Source organism: Gopherus flavomarginatus, chromosome 21, assembly GCF_025201925.1.
Source record: "Gopherus flavomarginatus isolate rGopFla2 chromosome 21, rGopFla2.mat.asm, whole genome shotgun sequence".
In the NCBI taxonomy this organism is placed as follows: Eukaryota; Metazoa; Chordata; order Testudines; family Testudinidae; genus Gopherus; species Gopherus flavomarginatus.
The window spans coordinates 6,278,946-6,300,188 of NC_066637.1; the positions used below are offsets into that span (position 1 = coordinate 6,278,946).

Consider the following 21,243-nt stretch of genomic DNA (forward strand, 5'->3'; position numbering starts at 1 on the left):
GGGCATTGAATGGGGGGGCCTGACCTGGGGGTCACTGTGTGGGGGCATTGAAAGGGGGTCTGACCGGGGGGGGGGGGGTCCACTGTGGGAGGCACTGAAGGGAGATGACCCATGAGGGGGGCACTAAAAGGGGCCTGCCCGGTGGGCCTCTCTGGGGGGCGGGCCTGACGAGAGCGAGCCCAGCTCAGGCTCTGGGAGGACGAGGGGGGATCCCATGAGCTGCCTGCCAGCCTCGGGCACTGTTGGAACGTACCATTTCCTGAGGGGACGAGGAGAACACAGAAACCCAAAGAAGGCAGGACTCCTCCCCAATTCAACCAGCTGGTTAGCGCGCAGGGAGTCACAGCGAAGCGGGTTACGCGGCTGATGGACTTCATCTTTGAGGGGTTCAGGCTTTAACGTTTCTGTCTGCTCCCCCCCAGCTCTCCCAAAGTGGTTCGTTCCGTTGCCTTAGCGGCTCCTACAACAACAGGCGCGGGACGCGGCTTGGGGAGGTAGGTGCCGAGTCGGTTGCTACCGCCCGTTGGCGGCAGTTGACCGCCCGTCTCGGGGGCGCGGGATGGGACCATTAGCGCAATGGCTGGGGGACTGCTGAGGGGCCGGCCTGCCCCTTTCTGCAGGGGGTTGCCCAAACTTTGCGCAGCCCAGCGTCTCCCTGGCCCCTCATGCCTCGCCCGCTAGACGGAGGCAGGGCGGGAGGGAGCTTTGGGGCCCACATTGTGTCTGGGGCAGACTCGACTTTCAGGGGCTGAGACCCTGTCCCTCCCTCTGTCCTGCAACATGGGGACGAGCCCTGTCCCCAAAACCGATGTCCTGACCTGTCATGTCCTGGCGCGCTTGCATTACATCAAGGGGCGCCCTATGCCCCTGTGTTCCGGGGTGGGTGTGATTTTAATGGGGGGGTGGCGGTTCTCCCTGCTTTTCCGGAAGGGACGAGTCCCCTCCCCCAAATCACGGTCACAAGCCCTGCAATGTCATGCCATGTTGCGACGTGTCGTGTCTTGATGCACTCACGTTATAGGGTGTGCTGTACCCCTATGTTCTAGGGCTGGCGTGATTGTAATGGGGCAAACAGTTCTCCCTGTTTTACCCTCCCTTAAATCACTGTCACGAGATATGCAATGTCGTGACATGTGGTGTCCTGCCATGATTGTGTTATGGTACAAGGTGCGCTATGCTCCTATGTTCCAGGGCTGTTATGATTTTAATGGGGCAATTAGCTCTCCCTACCCTGCCAACAGGGATAAGTCCCTTCCCCAAAATCATGCTCACAGGCTGTGAAACATAATGAGGCACTGCACTTCAGCATGACAACGTTGTGATGTGAGGCTGGTATGTCAGATCATGGTATGGCAGTGTCATGCTTGGATGCAGGATTATTGCATCACACTCGCAATATTTGCACTGCATGTTATGTCACACCATATCACAGTGATATTTTGATGCAACATGTTGTATGGTGACAGTTTGCCTCAATCTCATTAGATATTTGCAACACTATGGCGCATTATGGCATTTTGACACATCATGATGGATACAATTGTATTGTGTCATATTATGCATGACGTTGTCATACGCTGTAATATTTTTGATCCACTGTCGTGTCAAGAGGGCATTTTGACATAGTGCAATGTTGTGATGCAAAATACCTATTCTGCAGTATGATGAAACTTTTGATGCTACAGGACTTTTGCTGCCCATTTATGATTTTCTTTAAAGAATAATCCTCCAAAATAGATTATGCATAAAACAGACCAAAAACATTAGTACCAAAACATACCACAATAAATTTTGACCCAATTCAATCACAGTTATGTTGCCATATTTCAAGAGAAATAAGACTTAATTCGACTTAAATCTAGACAATGTGATGTTTTGTCAGAATTTATTCATATTGCTTCCCAATACAATGACATTTTGATACGTTGTCCTGTTATGTTGTATGGTATGGTATGGTATTGTAATGTTTGCTGTACTGTTTTGACATCATGTTATTATCTGATGACCTTCTCATGTAATGTGATGCTCAAAACTCAAGACTAGGTTGTAGCTTCAGTCTCTTTTGCCTCAGCTGATGCTTCATGGAAAACTGAAAAATGATCTATTTAGAAACAATGTCTGTATTTATTTTTTTTTACTCCTGAGGACAATAGGATCCACCAAGTTTAATGTTGCAGGAAAACAAGTTCTTTGTTAAGCTTTGTAACACTTCTCCCCCTTTGTCAATTGCTCTGGGATACTCAGATGAAGTGCAAAGCATTATTATTAATTATTTTATTTGCTCCTGTTGCTCATCTGAAGGTTAAAATCAGAATGTATTTATGGCATATAGTTCATGCAGCAGTGACTGATGTCACAAATAGTGAGGTTTATGGGACAAATTCACCAATGGTGTGAGGAATACAGCCTGTTGAGTTCAAGGTGGAATTAAAGCGGCAGAAATTTTTTGAGATGTTGAATAACCAAAAGCCTTTTTTCTTGCAAGTGATCTTAATAACAGAGAGAATGCAAGAAAGAAGAAAATATAGCCCATAGCAACAGAATGGTTTCTAAGTAGAATGTTTTTTCAAAGTTTTCCATGAAGTGTCAGTGACTCTTTAAACCTTCTGTACAAACATGATCATTTTCTGTGCATTATCTCCCTCCACGCAATGGTATAAAAATAGGTCATGCTAATTTTTTATAGTAAAGTGCTGATATTGTTTTTAATCCTTATCCATGTTATTATTGTACTTTTGGTGTATGTTAGGTCTCTCTTTGAAATCATTTCTTGTTGCTGCTTACTTAGGACCTGATCCAATGCCAATTAAAGTTAATGGGAGACTTTCCATTGGTTTTAATAGGTTTTGAATCAGACCCCCCCCCCCATTATCCTTCATTGCCACATATAGCATAGTCTCCCATCTGGAAAGCTCAAGTTTCTCTTTTCACAGAGGGTGAAATTTTCCCAGCATCATTTGGTTTGGGCCATGGAAACTCCACTACTTTAATTGTGTGAGAAAGTGGAGTGTTGTGAGATGCTGCTCAGGGGTGAATTCCATACACTGTTCACATGACACAGGTGGGCTCTTCATAGTCCATTGTAGAGGGATAGGGACATGATAAGAAATCCACAAAAGGACTGAGGCATTGCAATGCTGAGTGTCATGGTGCCTAACTGTTAGGCATCTGGAAAATCACAGGAATCATACTGTGATCTACAAGTCTGAGTTAGGCTCCTAGGTTCCTTATATGATGGATGAGGTGAGATTGGCGCTGGGTTACACAATCCACAAAAGCCAACAGACTAGGCAGTTCTCTGCCTAATTTACCCAATGTGAGATGCTGATTAGCTAAGCCCTGCCCCTTTCTTAGAGGTAGGAATCTAGGTCTGCTAGTGATGCACAAATGGGAACTCCTCTCTTGGCTCTGGCACCTATGTAGTTTCTTGAGGGAAAGAGTGAGGTGCGTGCCTCGCTGATACAAAACATCCAGAGGAGGAGGAGCTGGTGTTGCTACTGCCCACCTTATAACTTTTAGCTCAGTTGTTAGAGCATTTTTGTGGGATGTGGGAGAGAGGAAGGAAGGGTCTTCCACTTCTCAGGAGAGTGCTCTAACCCCTGAACTATAGGATATTCTGATGTGGAGTTTCCTCTGTCTCTAGTGTTGAAGCTCTTCCACTGTGGATGAAGAATGATTGGAGGAGGGGGACTTGACCCAGGGTTTGCTGCCCCCCATTTGGGTGCCCCAACCAAAGTCTTTCCCAGTCTCTCTCGCTCTGTGTCTGGCCAGTCACTCTTTCTCTCTTGTTGAAACTCTTTCACTTAGATAAATAAAAAATTATATTAGATTAAACTATAGCTCCATGATTAGAGCACTCTTCTGAGAAGTGGGAGATCCCTGTTCAAATTCTTTCACCTTCTCTGCCAGGGAGTGGAGAATTGAATCTGGGTCTCCCACATCCCAGGTGAATGATCTAACCACTGGTCTAAAATTATAAGGTGGGCACCATAGCCATCTCTTCTTCCACCTTGAATGTGGAGTGAGGGAGCAATGTGCATGCCCAGGTGCCAAGTGAGATTGGGCGCCTACAGAGTTTGGTGGGAGTTTTATGGATTGCAGTGGGGGATGCAGGCACCTAAATCTGTGTTTAGGCACCTAAGTAGCTTGGTGGATTCCAATCATACTCTCTGGCTGATGATTATATGGACCCAGGGGCTGCATACCCAGCTGAAGGAGCAACCAAGGAGAGTGCCATTCCCCCACTACCCCAGCATAGTTTCCCAGCATAAAGCCTGTTTAATAAGTCCTTGTCTACACACAAACCCTTATGTGGGTTTAACACTGGCTTATATTAATTTAGCTCAAATTGATTTGCGTCCCAATCCTGCAAAGACTTAGGCACATACAGTTGAAGTCAATGGGACTACTTATATGCATAAAATTAAGCATATAAGTCTTTGTGTGAGTAGAGTCTTAATGCTGTACCTTCTGGTAATAACTCCAAGTGAATGCCACAAGGCATTTACTGAATCTGGGCCAATTTAATCAACATTGGGGAAGTATTTTCTGGTAACAGTGAGAGAACTGCGTTGGAAACAAAGGTTATGAGGAAGCGACTCAAATTAAGCCTATTCTATTCTGGTAAAGTGTCAACAACCGGAAGGATTATTTTTGTCTTTGTACCAGAACCAATGGGATAGGACTGTAATATTTATATGGATCCAGGGAAATTATAAAGTGTTCAGACAGTGTGCTAACCACATGCCAAAACCTGTTGCAGCTACTTTATATCTGTGAATAAATATGTCACACAGCAAATTCTGCATGTACGTTATTAAAATGTCACACGCGTAGTATCTGTGTGACTAAACAGATCATATTGAATGCTTACAGTGTCTCAGCTACTGTAGCTCCTTGACTAAACAAGTCACATTTGGCAGGGTTTTTTGTTTTGTCTGTCATTGCATATATAATAGTATTTTAGCTGAATAAGAGTAGGTCTACACAGCCCATGGCAGCGAGTCTCCCAGCCCGGAGAAACAAACTCAGGCTCACTGGGTTTATGCTACCTCACTAAAAAGCTGTGTAGACAGAGCTTTGAAGTTGCAGCTCGGGCTGGAGCTCAGTCTCTGAAACCTGGGGAAGTGGGCTTCAGAGCCCAACCTCCTGCCTGAGAAGCAGCATCTACACAGCTACTTTTAGCACTGTAGAGCAAGCCCAAGTCTGTCGACCCAGGCTGTGAGGCTCGCTGCTGCTGGCTATGTAGACATACCCTAAGAGGGTTGGATTGAACAAGGCTGCAGACCTTTTGGTTCTAATGTTATAGAAGTAGTGTTGAGGCTTTTTCAAGTTACTTACTAGCACTGAGGGGGTCAAATCCTTCTCAATGTGTATGTATGCTTAAGTGCGTTTTGCTGGATTGGGGCCAGAGTGTTCAGCCCCTTGATACGTTAAACCATTGTTTAGTTTGGTATTAGTTTATATGATATATATTTCACCATGAATTGTTCACCCTGACATTTTTATTGAATTTGGGTGCTGTTTTTGCTGGGGTAAAATTTTCAGTAGCTCCTAAGTCCCATTTTCAAATGTGATAAGCATTTAGGGCCAGATTTTTTAAAGGCATTTAGGCACCTAACAATGCAGCTAGGCACCAAGAAAGATTTTCAATGGGAGTTAGGCACCTACTCTCTTTCTGCACTTCCAAAATTCCCACTAGGCACCTCTATGCATCTTTAGATGTTTAAATATCTTCATAAATCTGAGCCTAATTGCTTAAGTCACTTTTGAAAATGGGAAGTTTTACCCTTGGTTCCCTCTGCACCTCCATTTTGCTTCCTAAGGTTCAGTCACATGCATGATCATAATTGGGAGTCTGACCCTCTTTCCCACTTTCTTTCATATTTAATTCGTAGACAAATTCAGTCAGCAAATATCAGCTCTTATACTGTGCAAACAGACTTTGCTCTCTCTGTGAAACAATGGGCCAGATTTGTTTTGTTTAAAAATCCACAGTTGTGCTGTTGAATGTTAATTGTTGTTTTATTTTCAGACGTTAATATGCTGCATCCAAACAGTAATAAAATATCTGATTTTTTAGAAAACAATTTACACAGAGAGCTATAATACAAATAATAAAATAATAATAGACATACTTTTTACTGATGCCACTAATTAGACTGTTTTCTCTACTGGTTATGTAGTAATTCAAACACAAACTGTATTGAATCTGATGGACCTGATTCTTCTCCCATTTACATAGGTTTTAATTCTGATGGAATTGCTCCCTGGCTTACACTGGTGTGAATGTGTTCAGAGTGAGATTTGCTAAGTCTAAGATCCACAAAAAGCAGGGAAATTTACAATTAAAGATTAAGTAACCAATGTGTGGTATCTAGATGGTGCACTAGCATAAAACTAGTTTGTACATTTTAGGGTACAATTTTGTATATAAAAGGAGTTGGGTAAAATAACCTAATTGTTCTTTCTCAACTCTAGGCCCATCTCAGCGGATGTAAATTGAAATAGCTCCATTGAAGACAATGGGGCTACATCAATTTACACCACCTGAGTTTCTGGCTCCTAGTTTCTATCATAACATTAAGAATCTGATCCTTGCAATACTTGTGGACTGAAACTTCTCACTGACTTATAGGATGTTTTGGGTTCACAAAGATTGTTACACTGAACCTTATTTATGCATCCTATAGACATTAGGTGTTGGACACATGAAAGATGCATTCCCTAAGAATATCCCTGCTTTATTTCTGTTCATACCCATATACTTCTTTGGGAACTGGATTTGGCCCCTATATTACCTAAATTATGTGTTTGTTAGGTAAATTTCCATGTTTTTTAAACTGATTTATCTTGATACATTTTTTGTACATAATTTTGTTAAATGAAACAAACCTATGCTAAACATCTGTTTTCTTGTCAATTGTCATAAATATTGCTGAATGAAATTATATTTTTGAATATTAATAAAAATGAATTAATAAAGAACACCTGACATTTCTCACAAAACTAGCAGTTTCAATCACTGGGTAGAAATGTGTTTGGAAGCACTACGTCATTGTTGACCTTATTATGATAGGAAAATACTCTGGAAATGGCCTAGTTTTCTCTTTAAGAGATCCATTAAAATCCAGACTCAAATTGTGCAGCTAGTAATTAAATGTTTAATTGTAGCCAATTATTTCACATATATGAAATATCTGCTTGATCAAATGTGATTAATTCATCTCAAAATATAGTCAGCATTTGTGTGTGGAGTGGGAATATTTATACAGCAATTATTTTCTCTGGTAGCCGAATTCTATTAAAAGAATTGCCAGTATGGAAGATATTGAGTTCTTTGATGTTTGTGAAAAGGAAGAGACAGCTGCTACACCATTTTTGGAACAAGAAAAAGATGACGACGACAGTGTAACAGATCAGTTCTGGAATATGGCGAACCAGCAAAATGGTAAAGGTGAAATATTTTGTTAATTTACAAATGCTGACATATTAATGTACTTACTCATTTGTCTCTTTGAGACAATATAATACAGTACAGTCCATACAACAGATTTGGAGTCAAACTGAGATTTTAGTTATATTGGTATAAATCCAGAGTAATTCCATTGACTCCAATGAGGGTTACTTCAGATTTATACTAGTGTACCTAATTAGAATCTAGTCTGTCACTGTGTATCCCCAGGACCTCTACTTCTCAAATCAAACAGTTGCTCACAGAGATACTGACTGCACTAATCAGGGTTCGACTGTGTAGTCCCTTTGTATTTACGCCATCCAATCTTAAACTGAACATCACACCCCTTGATAATCTGTACGTTATTCCCTGTACCATTCACTTTTTTAAACATCATCTTAATGAAATTTTTGAACCTGTTCTTACACAAGGACAGCATACAAATATTTTACTGGATGCAACCTTCTTTTCGATTTTCATGCCCTATTACCCATTACTCAGAGTGCAGTGCTGATACTGACCTTAAAATGAAAATTTTCTTAGGCAAGCATTTTATTTTTTCATCATCATCCTGGGTACATGGAGACCACATAAATTTTTAGTGATAAATTATTCTATTATTGTTGCAGCAAGCTAGAAGAATGAAAAATATATAAATGCAGGGCAGTGTAGAATAGGTTAGTATTTGGTGAACAGCATTTTATTATACTGCCTGCCGAAACCTATCAATGATCCATAAATCCTGAATTCCATTTGGGTAATACAAACTTTCTTATAGCACTTATGTTTGATTGCCAATGACAGCTCTGCAGGGGCAGCTCCAAGTCCCAGCACGCCAAGTGCGTGATTGGAGCGGCATGCTGCGGGGAGCGCTCTGCCGGTCGCCAGAAGGGCGGCAGGCGACTCCGGTGGACCTCCCTCAGGCGTGCCTGCGGAGGGTCCTCTGGTCCCGTGGCTCTGGTGAACCAAGCCGCGGGAGCAGCGGACCGCGGGACCAGTGGACCCTCCGCAGGCATGCCTGCGGGAGGTGCACCAGAGCCACCTACTGCCCTCTCGGCGACCGGCAGAGCACCCACTGTGGCATGCCGCCCTGCTTGGGGCAGCGAAATGTCTGGAGTCACCCCTGCAGCTCCGTAATGAAGGTGGAGAGCATTTGTCTGTTTTTATTTCCCAGGTGTAAAATTGCTTTCAAGTGTATTTTGTGATGAGAAGTTTTTGATTATACGCAGCAATAAAACTTTTAAGATGTCATCTCCATGCTGCTTGTCATGTTTTGACTTGGCAGGAAATGTACATTTTAATGTCCAAAGTATCTTTATTAAACTCTTGTTTTTCTTTAATTTTTGTTAGGACACAAGATTGGAGAAGAGTCAGAGGAGGAGGATAAAATCAGAAGCAAGGATGCTTCTGAAGGAGTTGGAGAGGACAATGATTCTAGCGGGTGAGTAATTTGTATACTCAGTCATCAACTATGCTGGTAATTTCTTATATGGTATTAATTTGCTTTTTGTGGGAGAAGATTTATTTATCGCAACTTCAAGAATACACTGGATTTCTTTATAGGAAGTAAGAATTGTAGGCCTTTCTGACAAAGCTGTTGTGGTAGTGGAAAGCAACAAGGCATAGACAGTAATGGTAAGATGCAGACAAACTTTGGAACCTATTTATCATGTGGAACTTACTGGGATCTGCAAGTAAGTGAGACTTTTGTCTGTGTAAGAACACCAGGGTTGGGTCACATGTTGTTGAACAGATAGGCATCAGTATAATTGTACTAATGCTACTTTGGGTCTGCAAATAGGCAGTACAGCAGATTAATATACTACTAAAATTTCAGTAGACCAGAGTTAAAAAAATCTAACACAGGTCATAAGTGAAAATGAGTTTGGTGGTTTGAACATAATCCAATGGGGGTGCTGCTTCACATTGATCAAAGCAATCTTAGGCCCAATTTGACAAGATTGTTAATCTCTGCCCAGGAGTGACCTGGCAAGAGGGTAGCAGGAGTGATAACGATCAGGAAATAAGGTTCATTAGCCTGTTTGCACAAGGAAACTTGCATATCACATATGCTTAGCTATAGCCAGACTTATACGTTCTCAGTTCCATAAGCACTGAAACTCAAAGTACATTGAAATAATTAAGAAAAAGAACCACCAGCTCCTTCTCTATATACATTTCATGAAACTTGAATGACAACATGCGATAGTTTATTAATTCAGTGGGACGTGAACCCCTTAATCTACTGCTTTTAATATATTTTAAAGAAGTCTAAAACGTCCCCTTGATGGCTTTGAATTACTGTCCAAGAATCTGGAATTTTACAGGCTCAGGCCAAAATTTTCAAATTTTGGGGCCTAAAGGTGCCGAAATAAATGTCTTGTTTTTTCAGAAGTGCTGAACACACACAGCTCCCACTGAAGTCAACTGGAGCTGTGTATGCTCAGTATCTTTGAACATCAGATCACTTATTTATTTCCCTAAATATGGATTTGTGTGCCTAACATTAGCTATCCAAGTTTGAAGTTTGGCTCAGGTTTACATCCGTCTAACAAGGATTTTAGTGCTGATTTTGTTCATTTTTTGTTTGTTTTGTTTTTTATGCTCACTGTACATTCATACTCCTGATGGAAAATTAATTTAAAAAACTGAAGGAAAAAGAGTGTAAGTGTGTATTCATAAACCCCAAATAATTATTAAATGCCTGAACATTGTCACAGTGGTTAATCATTTGTCACAGTGGAAGTATTTTTTTTTCTTCAATCTAAAGGGAAATCCAGGAGCGCCACATGAACAATGGTAATAACAATAATAATAAGACTATGAAGTATGCAGACCGAGTTCAGATATTAAACCTGCGCAGAAATCTCAACCAGCTTGACAACATAGCCAAAGAAAAGGATCTTACCATTGAAAAAGCAAGGTTAGTGTTTAGCCATGGGGTTCAGCTGTCACACCAGTATAGATATACCATTGTTTTGTTTTGTCCTCCCCAAAAAAAATAAAATTCCAGGATATCATTCCTGATATGACTGTTGTTAGTCATAGTTTGTATTATTGTTTGGTGAAAGCTATATTTATCCCAACAACAGATATATTGCAAACAAGGATCGAGGCGTAAGGGCACTGTTGGATGCAAATATAGGTTCTGTTCTTCTTAGGTTCTGTAAAACCTTGAAAGCAGTAATTCTATTGATGTAAATGCAGAAAGTTAATTTGAATATAATCCAGAATGAACATTACTAGTCTCTTTTCATTGTCCAAACTGAGAGACAAGTAAATTGGACATTAAAAAATTCACTTTGAGTTCATAACTTGTAACAAAAGTGAGGGTTTGTTTTTTTAAAGGACTGTTAATCTGACAGTGTCCCTTTTTGCGAAGATAAATGCATGTTACAGACTCAGTTGTTATTCTCAATTTTTATTCCTCCATACTAAATCATATAAATAGTTCAAAAGAGACACTTGTTGATTTTATATATCAGGAATAAGAAATGGCAGCAATATGATATAAACTCAGTAACTCCCATGCTATAAGTCCATACTATAAATGCATTGTGTGATACTCAGGACATTAGTTGCATATACTAGCCATTACTGCTATCTGTGCCAAATGCTTCCTTGATTTTAAACCTCTATTAAAATCAAGAGGAATTACTGAGGAAATGGCAGAAAAAAATAGCCTCCTCTAAGATCCTCAGCTAGTGTAAGCTGTCATAGCACCACAGATGTGAGTGGAGTTATGACAATTTACATCATCTGAAGATTTGTCCCTTAAGTTTGTCAGAAACAGATGTACACTGGCAATGCTCTTTGAGGCCTATACATAAATAACAACATTAATTCCTCCCTTTAAATGGATAAGGCTAAAAAAAAAGTGCAGGACTCATATGAGTTAAACAAGATACAAACAAATTGTGATGAGTATTAATAAAATGAGGATTTCAATACAACTGACTATGGACAGATGCTTTTCTAAGTTATTTCTAAGCAACCCCACTGACCCAACTGGCTGTTGGGAACATCAAGTAGATAATTCAGAGTTTGGTGGTCTACTGGAACCTCTAAAATCAGGACTGCATTTTGCCTTCATATTTCACTAATGACATATTTTCAGGATTTTATTTAATATTCAAAACCACTAATGTGTTGCTGTTGTCTTTGTGGCTGAGCTGCCATGATTCTTTTAAATAAGCTCCCTGAGTTTACCATCACTTAGGGATTTTTAAACAGAATTAATCCTAATTTATAATAAGCACTAAAAATCCCTTTTTCTGAAACTGAACAAGACTTAATTGTTTGAATTGCTTTTTCATATTGAAAATATTTTCCCATTGCTTTATGTTTTATTAGCAATCATGTATAATCAAATGTGGCCAGCTCATACTGTGTATGCACAATGTGTAATGCAACAAAAGGAGTGAGAAAAAAAAGGCAAGTTAATCACAAAAGTTATATTGGCGCTGCCAAGAAAAATTTCATCAGCAAGTTATATAGTGAGTTAGGAGTGTTTGGCACTGGGAATTAATGCCTAGGGACTGATAAGTGATTAGCAGAGATTATGAAAACTCAAAGAAGGAACCATTATTTCAACTGTTCTGTTGTCTATTCTGATTGTTAATTCCTCCATTCTGCCCCTCAGGGCTACATAGTTTAAATATCATGTTAATTTTTTTAAGTGAATGAAAACTGAGTTACTCTTAAAAACTAAGAAATTGCAAAATAAACCAGGTGGCTTGCTTTTTGGCAGTGCAATCAGGGCCGGCCTTACAGGTAGGTGATGTGGGCAAGCACTCAGGGTGCTGTGGTCAGGCGGACGCTGTGGTCAAGGAGTGGGACAGGCCTGGGTGTGAGGCCGTAGAAGGAAGCTCGGAGCAATGGGGTGTGGGGGAGGCAGCGAGGCCCAAGGATGATGGGAAGTGTGAGGAAGCAGTGAGAGCCAGGGGGTATGGGTGGGGAGCCCAGGGAAGAAGTGGAGGCCTGGGGGGATGGATGGAGGGTCAGGGGAGGCAGTGGGTCTAGGGGTGCCAAAATACAAGTTCGCCCAGGGTGTTACCTGCACAAAATTCTCTATTACTCACATACTCTAGGGACACCCATGTTTACCCAGTTCCTAGGGCTAAAGGTGGGGCTCCCTCTTAATTTAGGCACCCACTCTTACCCCGTTCCTAGGGCTCAGGGCATAACCTTATGCTCTAAGGCACCCACCTTTACCCTTCCATGGGCTCAGGGTGTAACCTTACACTCTCTGGGTTTGCGAGGTCTTTTACCAGTGAAAGAGCCTTACACAGTAATATCTTTAACCTCTATTTAACAACGATTACCAAAAAAAGAATGTGCATGCTAAGCATACAATGCTCACCCTTGCCAATAAGGCAGATGCAGGGCCTGCACAACCCATTAGGCAACCTAGGCAGTTGCCTAGGACACTAACGTTTGGGGGGCACTGACAGCGGTGGCCAAAGATCCTGCCGCTGCTGTCGTCATTGGTATTTCGGGGGCAGGACCTTCCACTGCCTCTGTTGGGGGTGCCATTTCGGGGGCAGGACCTTCTGCTGCCTAGGGCTCCAAAAAAGCTGGCGGAGCTCCTGGGCAGATCAACTTTTCTTGATGGCCAGTCGGGATCAGATCATCTGGGGGACTGCAGCTTCTGCTCTGCAGGGTGTGGTTGGCAGGGTGTTGAGGTCTGGCAGCTCTGGTCTTGGGGCTGCCCTGGAGTTGGTTCCAAAGAACTTCCTTTTGAACCCCTGTCTGTATAGTGAAACTTGAGTCTTGCTTAGCGGTACCTTAACCAATCATTTTACTAAATTATTACTAAACAATTCTCTAACCAATCCTAACATAAAGAGCCTTAAAGTGAATACAGGCAGGTTATGTTTGATGCAACACAGAAGGGGAAGATGGTAGAGAGAGGCAAAGAGCGGGGTGACATGGTCAAAGCAACAGTCTAGAACAGCGGTTCTCAACCAGGGGTTCGGGTCCCCCTAGGGGGGCATGAACAGATTTCAGGGGATCTGCCAGAATAAATCAGAGAGCAGGGCCAGCATTAGGCTCACTGGGGCCCAGGGCAGATGAATCCCCATCTGGGGATTTGACTCAGTAATTATCGTATTTCAAGTGACTATTCTAAATTATTTGAAAAAAAAGAAGTTATTAGTTTCAGATTCTGTAATATTATGCAGAAATGAACATAAATTATAATAAAAAGGTAACGAGGAAATTTTGATTCTGAGTATCACTGATGAACTATTGCTATGTAACTGAGAGGAGAAAGTTTTAAATGTACTGTTTCTGTGAATTTATAAACAAATGGTGCTCTTGAATAGTGAGACGTCGTAACTTAGTATTAGGGTTTTCAGATTTTTTTTCCTTGTTATATTTCAGGGAACTTTTTTGGAAAATAAATATAAATCTGCAAAGCTCAGTATTTCTAGACATTTCCTGCCATTTAGTCATTATCCTCCCGATGTGTGCACTCAAGATGTCAACTCGTGTCCTTCCCAATTGTGCAATCATCTTGGAGTGGCAGGAAGTTGATGGCAGGGAGTAGAGAGGCCAACAGCTGTTTGCAACATTTTTTTATCATAAACAAAAACTAATAATTATCACTGCATCTTCCTTGAAAAGGGGCTTTTATTGGTAAATATCCATGCAATTTTTAAACTGGAAGTGCCATTTACAACTGCACTTGAAGCTCAACTGCATATGACCTACTTTACAGTAACATGCTGTGAAAGATTTCCCTCATCAATTGCTATTATTTTGCAGAGCAAGGATAACAATGTTTATACTTCATTATCAAACATAATTCTATTAACATTTACAAATGTCTGGGTGACTGGGTAGCTTAGATTTATAAAGGCATATATGGAATCTTTTAACTTTGGGTCACTGGTTCAAAAGTGACCAAAAGTCAACCTCCTGATGACTATTTGGTAGCCTGAACTGGTATCTCTAGTTCCTAGTGGGCTTCTCTCTACTCGTCAGCTAAAATCACTGTCATAACTGCAGCAGATTAGACCCCCTTTATTGGCAGTCTTAGGACAATGGGGCCAAAGACTAAACTGGCCAGACACACTGAATTTCCTACTTACAGCTCAAGGGGGTCCCTCCAGAATTTAAGGCAGATTGCCATGGTGTCATACAAAAATCTGCACTGTTTCTTCTTGTGCTATACTTGAATAAATAAAAACTTCAGGTTTTGTGCTGTCAATATAACAATTTATGAGTCTGTTCCAAAGCCTATAGAGATCAATAGAAAGAATTCCATTGATCTCAGTGGACTCTGGATCCGGCCCTCTATATGGACCATAACATCATTTACCTTTAATTACATAGATAGTTTCACTGAAGTCAGTGGGACTACCCATGTACTTAAAATTAAACACTCATCTTAAATGTTTCATTGCTTGAAGGCCAAAAAGTATAAAAACCAAATTACAAATATGCTGGAGGAGGCTAAATTTTAAAAATACTCTTTATTTATCATCATTCATAGATGCTACTAGAGCTCTGAATGAAACCAGAATTAATTAAGAAGTTATATTTTTCTTCTAAATTCCTGGTACAAATACTTTAAAGTTGACAAGTGCCTCTAAAGAAGCTCTTGATAGGATCCTGCTATGATCCTAAGAAGCAGAAATGCTTCAAGAGAAGGAGTGGGAAACATATCAAATATAAATAAGGATATTTTGTTTGTTTCAGAGAAGAGCTCAGTGCCTGCCAGCTGCGGATCGAAATGCTAACAAAAGAACGAGAGTGCACAGAGACCAAAATAGAAGAGGAGAAAGAGGCTGGAAATACGTAGGTAGAGGGTATTTCTGGTTGTCACAGATTATTGACATTCTCAGTGTTTACACATGGGGAGGGGAAGGTAATGAGGTAAACTTTGTGACCTTTTCCCTCTTCTTGTTATTGCTGAAAATGTTTGATAACATTATTAAACATGTTCTTGAATCTATCAAATGACACCTAATAGGTCAGTGTTAAAAGTCATTGCCATTATCAGGATAAAAAGACAAGCTGTATTATCTCAGTGGGCCATGACATCTGCCAAGGAGCATTGCACTGTCATACTGTGCTTGGAGAACCAATCAGATAGGTTAGGTCCCAAGCTGGTGAAGACTAAGTGATGCAATTACTCTCCAGGCAGCTTATTATTCACACCAACAGTACCTTCCACTTGATATACAGAGCAGCAGTTCAGTAGCTCGGGAAAGGCTCCTCTGTGCAGTTTCCTGTCCAGAGGTAAGATGCTACTAGGGCAATTGCCGTGGAGGAATGTGAGGATTGGGGATTAAAGGAATGTTTCATGACAGCAGATATTTATGAGCTAGTCCTTTGCATTTGGACAACACTGACAAGGTAGAATGACCAAATGCAGTATTTCCTAATAGCTAGAATAGGGAACTAGGTGTCAGAACTCATGAATTCTTTACTTTGTTCTGTCACTGACTTGTGTGACCTCAAGTGCGGTCATTCTGCCTCCATTTACTCATCTGTAAAATGGAAGTGATAATTCTTTAGTTATCTGAAATCTGGTCTTGAGAGATCCCTTAAGAATGGCCATACTGGGTCAGACCAAAGATCCATCTAGCCTAGCATCCTGTCTTCTGACAGTGGCCAGCGCCAGGTGCTCCAGAGGGAATGAACAGAACAGGTAAGCATCAAGTGATCCATTCCCTGTCAATCTCATGAGGAGCTCAAAGTAATTTACAAACATGAAACGCTCTAGGAAACTGTAAAAAGGTGAAATGGGAGATAAGTTAAATTCTGAATCTAGCGCTGTGTCCTGCAAGTACACATTCAGATCCAGATTCTAATCCAAAATTTTCCACAAATTTAAGTGTGTGGTATTGTGGGTGTTGGATCCAGAGTTGTGGGTCGGGACCATACTGAACTTTGGTAATATCCTAATATTATATATAGGATTTATTGTTCCAGTGGTAAATATGGTAAAAACATTTTGCTTCTGATTTCTGTGTTATTGTCATGCCCCTTATCCCAAACATGTTTTATTTTAGTAGACAAACATATCTTCTGCTCATCTTTAAAAAATAATAACCCCATCAACTAAAATGTCCTAAAATTATTATTAAACTACTATGCTCCATCACAAAACAGATTGCAATAGGAAATTTTGTTCGTTGCTTACCATAACTAAGTCATGCTAATTAGGAGTGGGTTAGTTGACACTGTTCTTCGGCGATACCTTTGCTCATGGGATTAATTAAAGATCACAGTGTTCTTTCAGAAATAATTAGATTGTTCACAATGCCATTAACAATTACAACAAACCGAAGAGGAGTAATAGATACAGCTAGTATCCTGTCACCTGAAATATCCTCAGACTCAGTCTGTCTCCTCTTCAACAAAGAGGCCCAAATTCTGTCCTCATTTACGTTGATATAAATCTGGAGGACCTTCATTGGTTTCCAGGCAATTACTCTGTATTTATACGTGTGTTATTGAGGGCAGTGATTAGTCCAGAATCTGCCTCTTTCCTCATATTTCCATTTATTTTTGACAGATGCACATTAAAAATACGTACGTGCACTAACCTAATCTAAAATACTTTAAAAAGAAATACTGTACCCAAAAGCTATGCACAAATTATGATAAAAAAAACAAAACCAAATGATGGCCATCAGTTTAGTCATTTTGTGAGAGATAACAGTCTACCAAGGATTTATGGGAACTTATCTTGTGATTCCTATAAGAATCACAGGTATTACTGGGAATACAAACATGCCTCATTTGGAGAATCAACCCATGACAATCTATTGTTGTCATCATTTTATCAATGATATATACGATGTACCTGACAGTCTCATTGAAGAAGATCATATATACTTTACCAATGAGTTTTTATATATTTGCCTTATACAGATACAGCCTGTGGCATTTTACAATGTAGTCCACAGATGCACTAAATTTTTGTTTGGATGTGTAGCCTTGTAAATTACTAATCCCAGGATACAATGAACTGTCTTAATCAGAGTCACCTTCTCATATCAAGACAGAGCATTGCATGCTGAGACCTGTAGTCCATTCAGATGCACCTTAATACTGGAAGATGAATTCCAAGAAGAAGGAATCAGCATTTTGTTCATTTTATGCAAGTTTGTCATTGTAGTCCTCAGCAGGGCAAAAACCGAGTACCATTGACATAAGGTCCGCAACAAAAATATGATAATCTGAAAGAGAATTTAATGACATTTGTATACCTTTAATTTTGGTTGACTCTTCCAACTCCCAGGAAAGCCCCTTGATCATGTTTGTCATTTTACATGAGGGAGGACTCTAATTTTTAGCCTTACACAAGAGGCTGGAATGTACGAAAGGGATTTTCAGCCTGGGATAATTAAAATGTAGATTTAAGAAATGTATGTGCTACTATAGTACAAATAAAGTAATCTTAACATATATAGTTAGTTTGGTTTACATTTATCTTTTCTTTCACCCACCATTCATTTAATCATCTGGTTAATATGGATCAACTGACATGAGAAGTATGCTATGTCATTTTTAGTTTTGCTACGCTGATGCCTGTTATGACAAGGAACTGATACTTATATATTCTATTTCTCTGTGTCGGATGTTTGTGAAATGCACAAATGCAATATAATACAGTAGTAGCTACTGAGCTACTCTGCTGTGAAGTGGGAGGGAATTTACTGGACTTTTTCAATTTGTTTAAATTGAAAGCAGTGGGTGGTTTGTGTGCTGGTATCCAATGTATTATGAACCAGCTTTGCAGCTGCCATTGTGCCTGTACTATTCTTCAGGTTAATAAAATGTCTCAATGAATAAACTAATAAAGGTAACTTATTGCCAAAACAGAATGGCTAATAATCAAAAACAGCAAACTTAATGGTGACACGTGCCTAAATGTTTAAGGAAAATGAATTCCTGTGTAGTAGACACTACTCCCTAACATATAGTTTGCGTGTGATTGAATTTCAGATTCTTTGGAAAAGTAAACATAATAATTTTTTAAAAGAAAATTATAAAAAACGATGTAGTTTGATTGTCTGAAGATTCCAGGGAGTGAAGTTTGCAGTGTAATCAGGTGAAATAGCTGAATTAAATATTTTTCTGTCTTTTGCCCAGAAATGTACCGTCTGCAATAACAACGTCCTGTGTGGTCCCATATGGCTTCTAGAGTTAATTTCCATAGTTCTTCCTCTCAGGAAGTCTTTATGGAGTAGTTTTGAGACATTTTATCTTCGTGATTTATTGTAGAAGAAATATGCTCAGTATCAGATGCCCTATAATTTAAATAATCATTAAACAAATGCTAAGAAGAGCAACATAACCTTTATACTTATGCCAGGCCAAGGTCTAATCTGCAGATATGTAACTATGTAGCAGTTAGGATAGCAACTGTCATAATGGTCCATTACAGATATTTGCAGCTTGAAATGGAGTAGGAAGATATACCAAATTCCTGGCTTAAAGACTTAAGTAGCATGACATTTTAACAGTTGTTAAAATATGAATTATCATTAACTTAGCATTATTGCTACCTATGCGTGAAATTTGGACTTAAGTTAATGACAATGTTAAATTTTGCTGGAAATGCAAATGATAAATGTGTTTTCTATTTAGTCAGGTTCAAGTTACTATTCAATAAGCCTGAAATAATACAGTACTTTAGATTATGGCTACAAGTGAGTTTGTGCCCTGTACTGCATATTACAATGCACTGGTTTTGTTTTTAAGTTGTAGGGCTTCTGTGACCAATGGCAGAATTAGCCACTTCACCACTTTGGGCCTCTGTGTCAGGGCCGGGTAGTGGGTGGCCTGTGTGTATGAGTCACTTACCACGTTGTGGTCAGGAGACGAGCACCAGAGTCAGCGTCGAGCTGGGTCACAATACCAGGAAGTCTGGCACCGAGTTACAGGCAGGTGGCAGGGACGAACTGGGATCAGAAGGTGGAGTCTGGGGTTCACAGTAAGGCAAGGTGTGGAACAGACCCAAGCAAGCAGTCTGCATAATTGCTCAGGCAGCTCTCTGCGATGGCTTCCTGGCTTATATATCAGCATAGGCCAATCAGTGTGCTGCGGGGGGCCACCAACCAGGTACAGCTGGGCAGTACATGCTGCAGTGTCTAGGGTCGCCCAGCAGAAACATGGCCTCAGCTTCCAGTGATGATATGGAGATGTCAGCAGCTTGGAACCCCTGTACAATAAAACCTCAGAGTTACAAACAGACCAGTCAACCACACACCTCATTTGGAATCGGCAGTACGCAATCCGGGAGCATCTCTCTCTCTCTCTCTCTCTCTCTCTCTCTCTCTCACACACACACACACACAGTACAGTACAGTACTGTGTTAAATGTAAACTACTAAAAAAATAAATGGAAAGCAGCATTTTTCTTCTGCATAGTAAAGTTTCAAAGCTGTATTAAGTCAAGGTTCTTACACTCAGTTTGCTTATTTTTCAAACCTGGGATACACACGTAGCCAGCACAGGTATATGTACAAATTAAATCCCTTGCAAACCCTATCTTGAGGGCCTACAGGGGACGTATGTGATGCACTGGCCTTCTGCACAGGAGTGTATTTCATCCTTGGAGAAGTAAGGACGACAAGTGGCATATATGAATCATTCATTATAAATTACATTCAGATGGATCAGGTTTCAGTCTAGCTGAAAATACACATTTGTGTATGGTTCAGGTTTACATTATATTTAGTGGACACATTTTTTAAATCAGTGTAAGTAATTGCTATTAAACAAGCATGTTAAACGCAGGGCAAAGCTACCTTTAAATATCAGTCATTTTTTATGCTTTCTAAGGTACTCAAGCTAGTTTTGATACTTTGCTCTGACCCAGTATGGCCGTTCTTATGTACTGAGCTAAGATCCATCCAGACCAATATCCTGTCTACCGACAGTGGCCAATGCCAGGTGTCCCAGAGGGAGTGAACCTAACAAGTAATGATTGAGTGATCTCTCTCCTGCCATCCATCTCCACCCTCTGACAGACAGAGGCTAGGGACACCATTCCTTACCCATCCTGACTAATAGCCATTTATGGACTTAACCTCCACAAACCTCTGGCAAGGAGTTCCACAGGTTGCCTGTGCGCAGAACTTCCTTTTATTCACACAGCACATAGTCAACCTGTGGAACTCCTTGCCTGAGGAGGTTGTGAAGGCTAGGACTATAACAGGGTTTAAAAGAGAACTAGATAAATTCGTGGAGGTTAAGTCCAGTAAAACCCATTTTGGGGTGTACAGAGCATAAGAAGCAGGATTAGCAAGAGACAGATTGTCAGCAGAAAGTACTCATTTATTCTGTTTATTACCAGCAGTAAGACAATGCATTCAACTAACTGCAACTGTTGAAGTGGCTAAAGGCCTAATTGCAAGCACTGAAGGAAGAAAGATGGAAATGAGGGAGATTTAAATTCCTGGTTGTTATTTGGGTCAGTGAATTAAACACTTCTTTTTCCTGTGGAAAGCTTGGTAGAATGGAGGCTCTGGGACAGATTCTCTGCCGGTGCAACTCCATTCAAGTCAAAGGATTTACTCCAGCTGAAAGTTTGGCCCTATGTGGCCTTTTTTCCATCCTGGAAAGTTGCCAGTCTCAGTTCTCCTTGGTTACACCAGTGCAACTCAGCTGAAATAACTGCATTTGCACCGATGCAGCTAGGAGCAGAATTTATCTACTCTGTATGCCAAAATCTTGGGCTGGTACATGTACGATTGTATTATCATTTTAAAAGCAGACATCAACCTTTGTCCTATTTGTTTTCCTAAAATTAACTACATAAT

The 21,243-nt window shown here is 40.5% G+C and overlaps 1 protein-coding gene across 7 annotated transcripts in view; it reads left to right on the plus strand.

Annotated features, from left to right (window-relative positions):
• The first annotated feature begins 402 nt into the window (after positions 1–402).
• CFAP74 (cilia and flagella associated protein 74) overlaps positions 403–21,243 on the plus strand; it is a 96,183-nt gene continuing 75,342 nt past the window's right edge. Inside the window, exons 1-5 of one of the 7 annotated variants that reach the window (XM_050931626.1) lie at positions 403–494; positions 7,294–7,456; positions 8,807–8,897; positions 10,227–10,379; positions 15,161–15,259. In XM_050931626.1, coding sequence (XP_050787583.1) covers positions 7,321–7,456; positions 8,807–8,897; positions 10,227–10,379; positions 15,161–15,259 — 479 coding nt within the window. In that variant the 5' untranslated portion in view covers positions 403–494; positions 7,294–7,320. The other 6 variants (XM_050931628.1, XM_050931629.1, XM_050931627.1 and 3 more) reach the window with 6 other exon arrangements.